The 16,827-nt window shown below is 46.5% G+C and overlaps 1 protein-coding gene across 2 annotated transcripts in view; it reads right to left on the reverse strand.

Annotated features, from left to right (window-relative positions):
- Positions 1 to 16,390, reverse strand: part of DHX35 (DEAH-box helicase 35) — a 74,459-nt gene extending 58,069 nt beyond the window's left edge. For both annotated transcript variants that reach the window (XR_011379898.1, XM_002710767.5), the window contains exons 1-3: positions 16,238 to 16,390; positions 8,932 to 9,065; positions 5,022 to 5,114 (exon numbers count right to left, since the gene is read on the reverse strand). Coding sequence is in view for 1 of the 2 variants with exons in the window: in XM_002710767.5 (XP_002710813.4) it covers positions 5,022 to 5,114; positions 8,932 to 9,065; positions 16,238 to 16,277 (267 nt within the window). In the remaining variant the exon portion in view is untranslated. The remainder of the gene's footprint in view (positions 1 to 5,021; positions 5,115 to 8,931; positions 9,066 to 16,237) is intronic.
- Positions 16,391 to 16,827: the final 437 nt, after the last annotated feature.

Genomic DNA, 16,827 nt, shown 5'->3' on the forward strand with positions numbered 1-16,827 from the left:
AGGAAACCAGGGAGAAATGACAAATGCAGTGTAGGATCTTGGGTCTGAAAAAGAATACAAATGGGAAAACTGATGGGATTTAAGTAAGACCTGAAGTCCAGTATCACTGTCCTACATTTGATAATTATATTAGAAGTCACATGCATGGGATAGGAGAATTCTTGTATTATTTCTTACAACCTTCCTATCAGTCTAAACTTAAACATGAAGTTTAAAAACTGACTGTAGAGGGGGCCAGTGCTGTGACACAGGAGGTTAAGCCTGTGGTGCTGGCATCCCATGTAGGTGCTAGATCGAGACCCGGCTGTTCCACTTCTGAGCCAGATCCCTGCTGATGGCCTGGGAAAGCAACAGAAGGTGGTCCAAGTGCTTGGGCTCCTGCACCCATGTGGGAGACCCAGAAGGAGCTCCTGGCTCCTGGCTTTAGATCGGCTCGGCTCAGGGCATATTAGACACTTGGGGAATGAACCAGCAGATGCAAAGACCTCTCTCTTGGTCCCTCCCTCTCTCTGTCTATAACTATGCCTCTCAAACAAATAAATAAATCTTAAAAAAAAAAAAATGACTGTAGGGGGGCAGGTGTTTGGCACAGCATCTCCTACTGGAGCACCTGGGTGCAAGTCCTGGCTCCACTCCCGATTCCAGCTTCCTGCTGATGTGCACCCTGGAGGCAGCAGGTGATAGCTCAAGTAACTGGCCCTTGCCACACACACAGGAGGCCTGGACTGAGTACTTGGCTCCTGGCTTTGGCCTGGCCTTGCCCCAACTATGGCAGGCATTTGGGGAATGAACCAGTGGGAAATATCTCTCACACTTGCTTTCTCTTTCTGCCTTTCAAATAATTTTTTTTTTAATTTTTACAAGCAAAATGAGGCTATGAAGTTAACAGGAAAAAAGCCAAAATATTTTTGTAATGATTTATTTATTTATTTGAAAGCTGGAGTTACACAGAGAGAAGGAGAGGCAGAGAGAGAGAGAGAGGGAGAGGGAGGGAGGAGGGGGAGAAGAGAGAGAGAGAGGTCTTCTATCCACTTGTTCACTCCCCAACTGGTCGCAACAGCTGGAGTTGCGCCAATCTGAAGCCAGGAGCCAGGAGCTTCTTCCAGGTCTCCCACACGAGCGCAAGGACCCAAGGTCTTGGGCCATCCTCTACTGCTCTCCCAGGCTACAGCAGAAAGCTGGATTGGAAGTGGAGCAGCCAGGACACGAACCGGCACCCATATGGGATGCCAGAACTGCAGGCAGCGGCTTTACCCCCTATGCCACAGGTCTGGCCCCAAAATATTTTTTTTAAAATGACTGTAAAGAGCAAAAGGTCAAAGATGTAATGTAGGTTTTTGCTATGACAACTACAGTTTCTTTCACCTGTATTACCAACATGCACACAATACTACCAATCACCCTAATCAACACAGATATACAATAGAACTACAAGGATAGTAGCCAAGATTCACTGAGTACCTTACTAAGCACCAGGAACTGTATGAGTACCTTATACACATTACCTCATTTAGTCCTCAAAAGAAATCCTGTAAGGAAGGCAAGATCATCATCAATACATAGACAAGGGGGGCGGCGCTGTGGTGACTAAGGCCACAGCCTGCAGTGCTGGCATCCCACATGGGCACCGGTTCAAGTTCCAGCTGCTCCACTTCTGATCCAGCTCTCTGCTATGGCCTGGGAAAGCAGGGGAAGATGGCCCAAATCCTTGGACCCTTGCACCCAAATGGGAGACCCAGAAGAAGCTCCTGGCTTCTGGCTTTGGATCGGTGTAGCTCCAGCTGTTGTGACCATCTGGAGAGTGAACCAGCGGATGGAAGACCTCTCTCTCTCTCTCTCTCTGCCTCTGCCTCTCTGTAACTCTGCCTTTCAAATAAAGAAATAAATCTTTAACAAAATACATAGACAAGGAAGCAAAGAGGCCACGTAACTTGTCCAAGGAAATAGATGAAATTCTGAGAGCTGGGGCTCAGGCTCATGAAACCAAAGCCCTGACACATAACCAAGACACAATTCTATCACCCAAATTCAAACTCACACACAGCCAATCTCAGCAGTACAAAAGAGCATTATACCATGTTTTTTAAAAAAGGGCACAATGAAACATGTACAGACTACCATTCACGATTTAGGAGAGGCATACATTTATGAATATATACACATATTCATTTCTCTGTAAATGTATACAAAATCTCTGCCCAAGAAACTGGTAATATTGGTTGCATCTGCACAAAGCAAATGGGAGTAAGACAGAAGGGAAAAATATTTCTTTTTACGGTCTTTAATATCGCTTGGATTTTAAACCATGTAAGTCCATTAAATATTCAAAATATTACAAACGCTAAAATGAATTTTAAAACAAACAAAAACACCCTACTTTCATTCATATTACCAAGCCTGGATACTCAGCCCCTACTCCTGTCTGGCGATTCTTTCTTTGGACTTAACCCTTATCAGGCCTCCTCTGTTCTCAGGCAGCTAAGCTTTTGCTGTGGGAAATGACCAGATGATGCTGTTTCAAATATCTGCTACCCACCTCCATCCCTGTGGGAGAATTATATACACTCCTACCCGTGACTATCAGGCCTCGCCATGTACCTTGCTTCAGCCAATGAAATCCAAGTAAAGGGCCACTTGTAGTCACAGCGGTAAGAGTCATCTCACCTGACCTCTGTCAAAAGATCAGCAAGTCCCACAAGTTTGCCATCAGCGAGGTCTCAGTGATGTAACAGCACGGCCTCATGAAGAGACCACGTAGTAGGAGCAAATAGTAAGCCTAAGCGCTTTAAACCACCAAGATTTTCAAGTTCTTTGTTAACAGAACACAGTTTATCCTAAGCCAACAAAATATCCATACAGACTGACTCTAAAACACACTAAAACTGCTGGCTGTCATGTGGCCTTTTACCTCCATCCTGTATTCCCCAACCCCATGACTCTAGTGTCCTCATCTATACAAAGATCAGCAATATGAGTAGTTCCGACTTCTTAGGGTCACTGAGGATTAACAGATTACTAGGTATCAAGTGCTCCTTTATACAGTACTTATTATTATTATTATTGTAATTACCTATTATTACTACTAGTACTCTATAACCAATAACATCTCAGTAATTAACCTGGCCCTTCTCTTGTGTTGCTCTGTAAAAAATAAGTAATTTGCTGGGCTCTTGATACCATCTGCATGCATTCTGCCTCCAGGTCACCAAACCCTCTGCTGTCTGCAACTCATGTTGTCCTTTTTCTACTAGGTTATTCTCTCTAGCTGCACATGAGATCACCTGGGGAACTTTTTAGAAATATCTATGTCTTGGTACCACACTAAACTCATTATTCAGAATGAAGTAGGAGGGCAGACAAAGGGACTGAGAACCATACATATCTGCGGGCACCCCTACAAGTCTGGACCAGGCAGTCAAGAATACATCATCAAGTTCAAAAACACAGAGGGATTTTCATCCCCTTCCCCTGAGAATCTCTTAACCATAAAAGCCAACCAGAGAGCTGCTATTTGTGCTCACCACCTCTGGCGCTGCTCTACTGACTGAACAACCAAGAACTCAATCAGGTCTCCTACTCCCTGGCCACTCTCCTGGCTCAAACTGTCACCCATTCACCTCCTGAGACTCACTTCTTGTCTGTGTCTGCTTTCTCTGACCCTGGACAATCTCCCACCCCCAGTCTCTCTGCCATCTCCCTGGCTGCCATTCTGTCTCGCTCCTGCTAATTCCTAAGTGCTGATGCTCTCAGGGCTTTGTCCTTGGTTCCCAGATCCTTCTGTTCCCTCCCACTCCTGCAGTCCTGCACATCAGGATGTCCTATTATCAACAACTGTGGTCATCAGCCAAGTTTTTCTGTAAAGGGCCAGTAATAAAATTTCTAGGCTGTGAAGTCCTTAGAGTTTCTGTAGCAACTGCTCAACTCTGTGTCACAGCATGAAAGAAGCCATGGGCAATATGTTGGCAATTCAGTGTGGTTGCGTGTCGATAAAATTTTATTTACAAAAACAGGCAGTGGGTTGGATTTGGTCCATGGCTGTGGTTTGCTGGCTATGCAGAGCAACAAGAATGAATAAACTACAAGCACTCTCAACAACAGGAAAGAATCTCGTACATATAACATTGGACAAAAGAAGATATATTACTCCTTCATAAAGTCCAAAATTAGGCACAACTAATCTATAGTGTTGGAAGCCAGAGCAAGCATTACCCTTGTATGTTTGTGGGAATAGGAGAGAGGGCATTCAGAGACTGGAAGGAGACACAGGTGGTTTCTGGGGCTCTTGAGCTTGGCGCTGGTGACACAGGTATATTCCCTGGTCCTAACATGGCAAGACGCACAATTATGATGCAGGCACTATCCTAATTTACACTAAGAAAAGAAAAGAAAAACCTGAGGAATTGTCAACCTCAGCACTTAATTATCATTCTTCACCTGTCAAGTCAAGGCTTTGACGGTACACTGACCTCACCCTACTTCTCCACCCCAGGATGGCTGACCACAAGATCCCCTGGATTGGAACCAGTCATTCAAGGTCCATTTCAAACACTGTTTCCTTTACAGGGCCTTTTATGAGCCTTCTCTCCAAGCACGTCCACACACATACGGTTTTTCCTAACTTGAGAAGTTTCTCACAGCACTGCACAACTCTATAATGGCCAGGTTTTACTTACAACCCCAGCAGTAGCCATTTGACTCCTCACCCCTGGCAATTATCCGAGGACAAAAGCCAGCTACTGCACATCTTTTAATGAATCCCCACGGTTTCTTTCAGAGGATGGCCATTCAGTTATTATTCTGGATTCAGAATAAGTCAAAGTATCAGAGGTGAGTAACTCCTAACTGAAGAGGGACCTTCAGAGGAGATGAAGTGACTATTTCCTAGTGGGGGTGAATGTCAGGGATGAAAGTTTCCTGAAAGGAGACCTGAAAAACGCAAAGCACAGTAAAGAGACCTTTCAAATCACAACAGCCTTGCACCTCAACCTACATGTAAACACCCACATTCAACAGGCACTCACCTGTGGAATCTGTGTGCTCTTCCCACAGCCGGTTTCTCCAACAATCACCACAGTCTGATAGTTTTCTATCAAGTACAAAATGTGGTTCCTAAGCTGGAAAAGAACAGCCGTACATTGTAAATCACTGTATGTTGGCTCAGAAGACCTAGACAAAGATATTTAGACATTGTGAAACCAGCTGTTTCCAAAGGAAAGTCAATTTTATTTATTTTTTTAAAAGATTTATTTATTTATTTGAAAGGCAGAGTTACACAGAGAGAGGAGAGGCAGAGAGAGAGAGAGAGAGAGAGGTCTTCCATCCACTGGTTCACTTCCCAACTGGCCGCAATGGCCAGACCTTTGCTGATCCAAAGCCAGGAGCCAGGAGCTTCTTCCGGGTCTCCCATGTGGGTGCAGGGACCCAAGTGTGGGGAGCAATCCGGACTGGACTGAGTTACTGGAATTAAGACTTATTCTATGCATCTGCTCTCCCACAATATGGCGCTGGGAGAGAAGTAAACAGCTTCCGCACAGCTGCCTCCAGTTCAACTAATAAACTGTAGGACTTGCTCCTGATTGGAGAGCAGCGTACTTGGCGTGTGGGCAGCCGAGTTAGGATTGGCGGAGGAGGACTATAAAGGAGGAGAGAGACGGCATGCACCAGGAACATCTATGGGGAACATCTAAGGGAACCCGTGCAGCCCCCGAGAGAACCGGCCGGCGGTGTGCCGCTCCCCTGCGGAAGTGGGGAATGCGGCCAGGGGGAACTGCCCTTCCACGGAGGTGGAAGGGATAGTAGCCAACCCGGGAAGAACCAGCAGCAAACCCGGGGAGGGCTGAGCAGACGAAAAGAACAGCGCAGGGTCCTGTGTCGTTCCTCCACGAAGAGGGGGAGCGACACCCAAGGACTTGGGCCATCTTCCACTGCTTTTCCAGGCTATAGCAGAGAGCTGGATCAGAAGTGGAGCAGCCGGGACTCGAACTGGCACCCATATGGGATGCCAGCACCACAGGTGGCGGCTTTATCCGCTATGCTACAGCGCCAGCCCCAGAAAAGTCAATTTTAAAAGATGAAATTGTATCTTCAACTCTCAGGAGCGTGTCAGAACTGATACAACTGCAATCTAACACTTAGCAAAATAGCTAAAGGATATGTCCCAAGTCAACATTTTCACTTAAAAGTGTTTTTCACATTTCACATACATACAAAGATGTATTTATAAGCACATACTTTACAGAACTGGTTATGAGAGGCAAATGTCTAAATAGCCCAAATATTCACCAAGAGGAGTTGGACTGAATCATTAGAAACACTTTAATAGTGGACTAACTTCCAGCTGTTAAAAAGAACAACTATCTATTTGTAGTAATATGGGATGATCTATAAGATATATTAAGGGAAGAAAACAAGGCATAGAACAGTGAGAAAAATACACTAATGTGTGTATTTTTAAAGAAAGATAAGTTCATATATATTATTTTATGTGTAGACTATTTTTGGAAAAATAAAAGCAAACAAGAAACTGGCCAGGACTAGTGCTGTGGCATATTATGTGGTGCCGGCATCCCATATGAACACTGGGTCAAGTCCCAAGCTGCTCCTCTTCTGACCCAGCTCCCTGCTGTGGCCTGGGAAAGCAGTAGTAAATGGCCCAAGTGCTTGGGCTCCTGCACCACATGGAGACCCGGAAGAAGCTCCTGGCTCCTGTCTTCAGATAGGCTCAGCTTCGGCTGTTGTGGCTAATTGGGGAGTGAACCAGCAGATGGAAGACCTTTCTCTCCGTATCTCTCTCTGTGTCTGTAACTGTACCTCTCAAATAAATACATGAAATCTTTAAAAAAAAAAAAAAAGTAAAATCAAACAAAACAAAACAAACTGGTAGCGGTGTTGCTTCCAGGGAGGGTAGCAAGTGGGGAAACCTGATACTTGTATAACAAACCCATTTTATCTAATTAAAATGTTTTCATTCATTAACTTGTAAAAGCCCTCGGGAAAAACAGACTATGCTTGCACCTCTAGCTCTAACTCCAATTTCACAGTAAAGTGCCCACATGTATACTCCAATGCAGATAAAGCACCCTCTGTACCTATTTCAATTGAGCCTCCTTTACTCATTCAGTGTAAGCAAAAACACTGGTCTGCCCACTTAAAAAGTCAAAGGTAACTCCACCACCTTATCTCCTGAGCTTCAGAATGTACTATTGTCCGTACATTTGATTAGACACACCTGATGATCTATAAAGTAATGAATGCATTCCATAAATACCTGGTTTGGAATGAAGGACAAAAACTGCCCAAGGCTCTCACTCTGATCACTGCTCCGCTCACCTGATGCCACACCAATGCACTGTCTGCGGAGGGGTTAGAAGAACTGGAATGCTGCCAGTTTCTACCTAACAAATAAGGCACTGCTAATTTTGGGTTTTTGAATTTGGCAGTATTTGGAATCTAGATACATAGCTTTTAAACCTTAGTAGAGAAAACCTTGCTGGCCGGCACCACAGCTCACTAGGCTAATCCTCCGCCTGCAGCACCGGCACCCCAGGTTCTAGTCCCGGTTGGGGCGTCAGTTCTGTCCCGGTTGCTCCTCTTCCAGTCCAGCTCTCTGCTGTGGCCTGGGAGTGCAGTGGAGGATGGCCCAAGTGCTTGGGCCCTGCACCCCATGGGAGACCAGGAGGAAGCACCTGGCTCCTGGCTTCGCATCGGCGTAACTTCGGCCGTAGCAGCCATTTGGGTGGTGAACCAACGGAAGGAAGACCTTTCTCTCTGTCTCTCTCTCTCTCTCTCTCGCTGTCCAAAAAAAGAAAGAAAACCTTGCAGGATATTTATTGAAAATGAAGATTCCTGGAGCCAGCATAACAGGTAAAGCTGCCACCTATGATGCTGGCATTCAATATGGGCACTGGTTCATGTCCTGGCTGCTGTTATTTCCAATCCAGCTCCCTGCTAATAACCTTGGAAAAGCAGCAGATGACCCAAGTATTTGGGCCTGAGCCACCCATGAGGGAGACCCGGATGAAGTTCCTGGCCCTGACTTCAACTTGGCCCAGTCTTGGCTGTTGCGGCTCTCTGAAGTGTGAGCCAGCGAATGGAAGATCTGTCTCTCCCTCTCTCTCTCTCTCTGTAACTTTCAAATAAATAAATAAATCTTTAAAAAAAAGAAAAGAAAGAAAGAAAGAGAGAAAGAAAATAAATTCCTATCCCTACTCACAGAATTCTAATAGGGCTGGGGTGGGGCCCAGGAATCTATACTTTTACAAGCACCCAAAGGAGATTCTGCTGCAGGTGGCCTACTGGCTGTTGTCTTGGTGGTTTCTTCTTGTTGGTTTGGACTTTGTGCTTTGGTTTGTTTTGATTGGGAGAAAGAAACATCTGGGTTCTTTAAAATTATTTTATAAACAGCAGATCCACTAGATGAATACATGGATAGATGGACTGATGAACAGACGGACAGATGGATGGAAGGATGTCAAGGAATATGTGAAAACCCTCTTCAATTGAAATATTCTCAATTAATCTTTAAAGAAATACATCTTTTAGAAGATAGCAAAAATTGGTCATATATTAGTAATTTGTTGAAAGTAGGTACATAAAGTTCTCTATGGTGTTTTCTCTACTTTTGTGTATGTTTGAAGCTGTCCATAACTGAAAGTAATAGAGGGGAAAAAGAATATCATTCTAATTCTTCCAGCTTGCAATGAGTCTTAAGACATAACTGAAAAAAATCTAGACTGTCAAGATTTACGAACGTTAACAAACACACAGATACTTTGAAAAGTAATCCCTTAGGATAACAGTTTCTCTGAAAAATCTATTCTAAGTAAATCCATACGAGTTTGTTTGAAAAACCCATTGTAAGTAAGAGGACATTATTCCCTTCAGAGCCAAGCCTAAAGCCAGCACAGACACAGAACATGCTCAGGGACGTACCTTGAACACTGGCAGCTTCTGCCTCTGCTGTTCTATCGAGAGGGCGGCATAGGGGTTGTAAACAACGGTTGTCCCAGAGTTTTCAGCAAGACTTTGCCTCTCTTCAGAGATGCTGACCCCCGGCCCCTCTGTACCTGCAACAGAAATGTTTTTTCAGTTTCTCTGATGTAAAAAACAGAAAAAATGTATAACGGTTACAAGCTTTTAAAGATACACAACAGAAGCAATGCAGTTTATGTAACTATTAAATGATGTTAAACTCTAGCTTTAGGAAGACATCCAGAGAATACAAGCCTTAAGAGCAAAGGAGATGGCAGCCCCTCTTGGCTCCAAACTGGCAGCCCAGAGCTGAGCACTACAGGGCACTTGCTTCTGGTTTGGCCCTCTGTGTCCATATTGTAAGCAAACTCTTAGCAGAAGTGAAAGAAACTCAGTGGAAATTAGCTCAAGCTCAAGCTCACCATTCCTCCATCACTCAGGCAATCACCAGGTGGGGACAGATGGAGGCTCGACTCTGTGCCAGGCATGGAGTAAAGGACTTAAAGATACAACAGAGATGCACACCCTATTCTTAGGGAGAGGTCTTGCTTCTCTTGTTCTTCCTCCCAGGAGAACATAACTTAGTGCATGAAGAAATAAAGAGGGGGACTGGAATCTCAGATGTGTATTATACACATGGGTAAAGGGGGAAAGGGTACTCTTTATGCTGGTCACGGTCCAGTGCCCACCCTCACCCCATGGCTGGTAGAGGGGGACACAGAGAGTGGTAGTAGCATCCATTTAAATCACAGAGTTAGAGTGGTTTGATGGGAAAGGCTGTTCCCAGAAATCACTGTGCAGAGCAGATTAAACAGCAGCTATCCACAGCTTCTTGCTAAGAGCAACGACAAACTGGTATTCAGGAAGGGAAAGAAGAGGCAAGCCATATCTGAGAATGAAAATTTGCTGACAGTGTCAGACAGCCTTTCAGTCTGAAAGGGAAAAAAACCTCAGAAAGAACACCGGCTCAACTTTCCCAACCAGCTCTGTAGCTCTTCCTGCTGATCTGTATGTGTCACCAAGAATAGAACTAGGAACTTATATAAATGACACAAGACTCAGAATTCAACTCAACATAAGGAAGGTTATTTCTAAGCACACCTGTTCAGCACTGGCGTATGCTGCCCTGGGAATCAGTAAGTTCAAGCACAAGCTATACATGGATAATCATCAAAAACTATCATCTGGGGGCTGGCATGGTGGCCTAGCAGGTAAAGCCATGGCCTGCAAAGCCGGCATCCCATACAGATGCTGATCCGTGTCCCAGCTGCTCCACTTCCAATCCAGCTCCCTGACAATGGCCTGGAAAAGCAAAGGAAAATGGCCCAAGTACTTGGGCCCCTGCCACCCACATGGGATGAAGCTCCTGACTCCCGGCTCATTCTGACCCGGCCCTGGCCATTGTGGCCACTTGGAGTGTGAACCAGCAGATGGATGGTTAACTCTTCCAAAAAAAAAAAAAAAAAAAAAACAACTACCAATTCCCAGGTCTTCTGAACTCAAAATCTGTGATCCTATGTGGGGCACGTGAGGACTTTGTGACAAGAATATTTAGCCCAGTTCCTTATTTCTACAAGACTCAAATCTCTTCAAGAAATCTGATAAAGGTTATGAACATCCTGTCCTGAAAAATACACCAGGATATAACTGACCCAAGCTCCAACCTTTTTCTAGGTACTTCCAGGAACACAGCTGTGTTTCCAAGGTCCAAGTCTGCCAACAATCAGGTAAGCGGGCCGCTGCCATGTTGCTGTTGCCAAAATACTGACCTTCCTTTCAACAAGACAGACAGAACAGGACCTGGAACAAAGCCTGTGCTCCAATAAACGGGTTTCCTTTCCTTTCTCCCCTGAGCTCCCTACATCTTAACTCCTTGTAATTTCAATTGGAGAAAATGACAGCAAATAATACTTTCTGCTCTTCTGCAGCGTTACTGCCCTGAATTCTCTCCTGTCAAAACATTTTTACATCTTCACATCATGCCTGGACTATTTTAACCTTGCTCCTTCAAGGTCGCCTACTTCCTGCCACTTCAGGGTTTAGCCCACCCAGGGGACTTCCCTACCCCACTCCTCCCTGGTCTCTAAGCTGCAGCCCAATCCGTCCCATACGTTCTGCTACAAGCTCTTCAACAATAGCTGCTCTCTATCCATGAAGGGCACATCTTCTTACAAAAGACTACATTCAGCCAAACCAGAACCCAAGGCTGCTCTCCCCTGTAAACAGTCCCACCGATAATGGATGTTTTTGTTCTTGTGAGTATGCTCTATGGCAGGAGTGGGGAGCCTTTCCTTTGCCAAGGGCATTTGGAGATTTATAACATCATCTGAAGCCAAACAAAATTATCAACTTAAACATTAGCCTTCTACAAACTTACTGAATTTCAATTCCAGCCTGTGGCTGCCTTGGCAGGGCCAGACCAAATGATTTCGTGGACTTCATACGGCCTGTAAATAGGACGTTCCCCACCCCTGCTCTATGGCTTAAGGGAGCTGGTAATTCATTTTTGCAAACTATAAACACCTTCATTTCTCCATTTGTAAACAAAGTTGAGGGACCAGCATTGTGGTGCAGCAGGTTAAGCCACTGCCTGCGATGCCAGCATCCCATTTAAGCACTGGTTCAAGTCTCTGCAGCTCCACTTCTAACCCAGCTCCCTGCTAATGCACCTGGGAAGGCAGTAGAAGATGGCCCAACCTCCAATATAGGATGCTAGTGTCACAAGCAGCAGCTTAACTGGTGCACCCTATAGAAAGCTCTTAAGTCGTGCTCCCTAAGGTAGAGATCATAAACTAGCAGCGGGGCAGGCGCTGTAGCGCAGCAGGTTAATGCCCTGACCTGAAGCGCCAGCATCCCTTATGAGTGCTGGTTCAAGACCTGGCTACTCCACTTCTGATGCAGCTCTCTGCTATGGCCTGAAGAGCAGGAGGAGGCCCAAGCCCTTGGGCCCCTGCAACCACATAGGAGATGCGGAAGAGGCTCCTGACTTTGGATCGGCCCAGCTCCAGCCATTGCAGCCATTTGGGGAGTGAACCAAAGCAGTGGATGAAAGACCTCTCTCTCCTCTCCTTATCTCTCTGTGTAACTCTGACTTTAAAATATATATATATGTGTGTGTGTGTGTGTGTGTGTGTTCATGATTCCAATTATTTCCAGACTTATGTAAAGCTTCAATCACCTCCCTGAGTTGCATTTCCCACAACCTGTTTTATATACTGAATATGAGTTTGTTCACCTATAAGAGAGTTATTGGGGTTGACACTGTGGCACAGCGGGTTAAGCCACTGCCTACAACACTAGCATTCCATACGGGTGCTGGTTCAATTCATGGCTACTCGATTTCTAATCCAACTCCTTGCTAATGTGTCTGAGAAAGTAGTGCAAGTAGATTCAAGTACTTGGGCCCCCCGCACCTATGTGGGAGGCACAGATGAAGCACCTGGCTTCAGCCTGGCCCAGCCCGGGTCATTGCAGCCATTTGGTGAGTGGGAGTGAACCAACATATGGAAGACCACTCTTGTGTGCTCTCTCTAGCTTTCGCTCTCACTCTGCCTCTCTCTTTCTTTCTGTAACTCTGCCTTTCAAATAAATAAATAAATCTTTTAAAAAAACATTCCAATAAACATGACTTTTTTTTTTTTTGACAGGCAGAGTGGACAGTGAGAGAGAGAGAGAGACAGAGAGAAAGGTCTTCCTTTTGCCGTTGGTTCACCTTCCAATGGCCGCCGCAGCTGGCGCGCTAGGGCCGGCGCATCTCGCTGATCCGAAGCCAGGAGCCAGGTGCTTCTCCTGGTCTCCCATGCGGGTGCAGGGCCCAAGCACCTGGGCCATCCTCCACTGCACTCCAGGGCCACAGCAGAGAGCTGGCCTGGAAGAGGGGCAACCGGGACAGAATCCGGCGCCCCGACTGGGACTAGAACCCGGTGTGCCAGCTCCGCAAGGCGGAGGATTAGCCTATTGAGCCACATGACTTTTAAAAAAAATTATTTGAAAAGAAGAGTTAGAGAGAGAGAGAGAGAGAGAGAGACAGAGAGACAGAGACCAATCTTCCATCTGCTGTTTCACTCCCCAGATGGCCACAACAGCCAGGACTGGGCTGGGCCAAAGCTAGGAACCATGAGCTTCTTCTAAGTCTCCCATGTGGGTGCAGGGAGCACTTGGCCATCTCTCTGCTGCTTTCTCAGGTGTATTAGCAGACAGGTGGATAAGAAGAGGAACAGCTGGGACTCAAACCCTTGCCCATATGGGATGCCAGTGCTGCAAACCACAGCTTTAACCTGCTGAGCCACAGCACCAGCCCCAAGATAAGATTTTTTAAAATAATAATAAAATGTAGATGCACAATGATTTCTGTGTCATGAAACCAACATCATCAAAAAAAAAAAAAAAAAAAGGAAATTTTTTTTGACAGAATAGACAGTAAGAGAGACAGAGAGAAAGGTCTTCCTTTTCCGTTGGTTCCCCCAGCCAGTGGCCACTACAGCTGGTGCGCTGCAGCCAGCAGCCGGTGCACCATGCTGATCCGAAGCCAGGAGCCAGGTGCTTGTCTTGGTCTCCCATTCGGGTGCAGGGCCCAAGCACTTGGGCCATCCTCCACTGCCTTCCCGGGCCACGGCAGAGAGCTGGACTGGAAGCGGGGCAACCGAGACAGAATCTGGTGCCCTGACAGGGATTAGAACCAGTTATCTTCATCATAGAGAGATCATGATGACTTTAGTAAGTTGCTATAAATGACAGTGACTAGCACAAAGCAAGAGCCCTATAAACGTCTACTAAAGTTTTCCTATCTCAGCTAACGATAACACAGTTTACATAAACCAGTGGTTCCCACGCTTTGATGTTATGCTGGAATTCCCTAGACACTCTCAAAAAATAGTGAAGCTTGGTGCAGGCACTGTGGCACAAGCATGCGGCACAGTGAGCTAAGCCACCATCTGCAATCTGGAATCCCAAACAGAAGCCTCCATTCAAGTTCTGGTTACTCTGCTCCTGATCCAGCTCCCTACAAACGCTCAAGCAGCAGCAGACGGCCCGAGTACTTGAGCCCTTGTATGCACATGAAACCCAAACAGAGCTCTGGGCAGGCTCCTGGCTTCAGCCTGAACCAGTCCCAGTGTTGTGGGCATTTGGGGAGTGAACCAATGGATGGAAGACCTCACTCTCTCTCCCTCTATCATTCTGCCTTGCAAATAAGTAAATAAATAAACCTTTTAAAAATACAAATACAAAATATTGATGCTGGCTCATAGTCCTCCAGACACTGACAAGGGATGCACCCAGATATCAGGTTTTAAAGCTTATCAAGTGATTCAATTACACTGCAAAATTTGAGAGCCATTTACTTGGACAGTCATCTAACACGAATTGAGTCATTACTGACTTCACTTTCTCCCACATCTGCATCCAGAATGTCTCTCCAAAACAGTTAAGATCCCCATGTCCCACGTCAGAACACCTGGTTTAATGCCCACCTCCAGTTCCTGATTCCAGCTTCCTGCCAATGTGGGCTCTGGGAGGCAACAGGTGATGGCTCAAGTGGTTGGATCCCTGCCACCATTTGGGAGACCTGGATCGATTCCCAGCTCCCAACTCTGACCAAGCCCAGACCTCACCAGTGTGGACTTTTGAGGACTGAACTGGTAGATGAGAGCTTGCACTTGCTCTTTCTTTTTCAAATAAAAAAGACATCTTAGAATAATTTCAGGTTCTTTAACCAAAACATGAAAAATGAAATTAAAGGAAAACTTATTTTGGCACCGAGAATTTTAAAATCTAAGCAGTTTTTTCATAATACACATTTCCCATAAACTTTCTGAAGACCTTAGTACTCTGGCCTGATTTTTAATAATTCATTCAGGCCTTTATTAGGCCTAACTCTGACCTATTACTAAAGGCTTGAATAAATAAAACAGATGGTCACTCATGACTTAATGGGATCTTGGTTTTGGCTGCAAACTCAGGACAGGCGCCAGCACTGTGGCACAGGTTAAGCTGCAGCTTGCCATGCTGGCATCCCATGCCAGGATGCCAGCGTACTTGTTCAAGTCCCAGCTTCTCCACTTCTAATCCAGCTTTCTGCTAACACATATGGGAAGGCAGCAGACGGTAGCTCAAGTAAACATAAACCTTGGATGATTTCCTGGCTCCCAGCTTCAGCATGACCCAGGCCTAGCCACTGCAGCCATTTAGGGAGTGAACCAGTGGATGGAAGACCTCTATCTCTCTGTCTTCCAAATCAATCAATATTTAAAGAAAAAAGAAAATTTAAGGGAAGTGGCGGGGGGGGCAGTTCTGGATGGATAATCCATGATGCTTTGAAACACTGAATCATAAAATCACCATTAACTGCAAAAAAGAAAAGCTGCAAACTTTGAAAAGGTATCAGCACATCTTTTGATTGGGTTTACCGCCTACATCATTCACATGCGTGGTCAGAATGCCAGGAAACCACTGTAAAACACTCTTTAAAGTCTTTTCTTATATTGCCTCATTTCATCTTTGCTGCAAAGCCTACAGGGATGCAAGTGGTTAAAAAAAAAAAAAAAAAAAAGCTTGTAACTTAAGAAACTCCTGGTTTTTAACAATAAAAACCAGAAAGTAAATGCCAAAACAAGAACAAGCAAAGCATTTTGTGGCTGTGATCCCTTTCAGTCTGTGAGAGAGGGCTGGGGTAGCAGCCGATACGAAGGAGGGTGTCCACTTTCTGGTAGACATTTGGGCGAACAAGAGTCATCCTACAAGAAAATAAGACATTTTCCTTTTTTGGGAAAAGAGACTTTAAGTCAGAGTGCGGTGCTTGTTACTAACGCCCACTGACACACGTCATTATTCTGCCATTTCACAGGTGACCAGGTCAGGCGGGACCAAAATCTGAGCCCGGGCAGTCACGACTCCACGGACTAAGCTGCAGTACCGGGCAGCACCTCCGTCGGGACCCAACGTAGCCCCAGGGCTACACCACGGCACGCGTGGGCGCCTTAGGATTGCCAGTCTCGAGGAGCGAACAGTGACGAGAAAAACCAAGCCTGAGGCGGCTGAGACGCCAAGGTCACACAGCGAGCTTCTGCTCCAGTGGTGGGCTGACCGCCGAGTCCCTCGGAACTGCAGTGGGCGCCGCAGCCGCACAGTCCCCTCGCACAGAGACAGAGGCACCCAGCCCGCCGAGGTCAGGCCAGTAAGCACGTCCGTTGGTCCCAGGGCGCCGGCTGCAGCGCCAAGACCTAAGACAGGCCACTGCTTCTGCCCAGCGTACCACCAAGAACCTTACCCGGTCTCCAGAACTTCACCGGTACCACGGGCGCAGCCATGCTGGGGTGAAAGGTCACGAGAAAGGCTCCACCCCGCCGTCGCGCGCGAGCCCCGGAAGACCCGAGGGGCGTGGCCCGCGCGGAGACTCTGGCCGACTGATCTGATAGCCTGACGAACACGCCCATGGACACGCCTCTGTAGACCACGTGACTCGCAGCTCGTCTCCGGCGAACACTCGGGCCCCGCCCGCGGGAATGCTCGCCCACGTGACCACCCTCCGCCATTTTGGAGGCCAGGGGGAGCCTGTTCTCGCGGCTCCGGCGTAGGAGAGTGGTGGGTCTGTCCCACCTCTTGGAACTTGGTGTAAATTGAACGGCGCCCACATGCATGGACGGGCTTTGGGCGAGGGCAGCTTTCTTTAGGGTATTGCTTGCGGTGGCCGCCGTGCAGTGCTTCCCGGATACACTTCCAAACACTGATGTTTTAGATACCCCAACTTCGCTGCTTCTCTCTTGGTCTCCTGCTTATTCTGAAATTGCAGGATAATTGTAGTAACGACCTCGTGAGCTTGGTGACTCAGTACACACCGGGCGCCTGCGTGCGGTTTCA

Source organism: Oryctolagus cuniculus, chromosome 11 (genome assembly GCF_964237555.1).
Source record: "Oryctolagus cuniculus chromosome 11, mOryCun1.1, whole genome shotgun sequence".
Classification (NCBI taxonomy): domain Eukaryota; kingdom Metazoa; phylum Chordata; class Mammalia; order Lagomorpha; family Leporidae; genus Oryctolagus; species Oryctolagus cuniculus.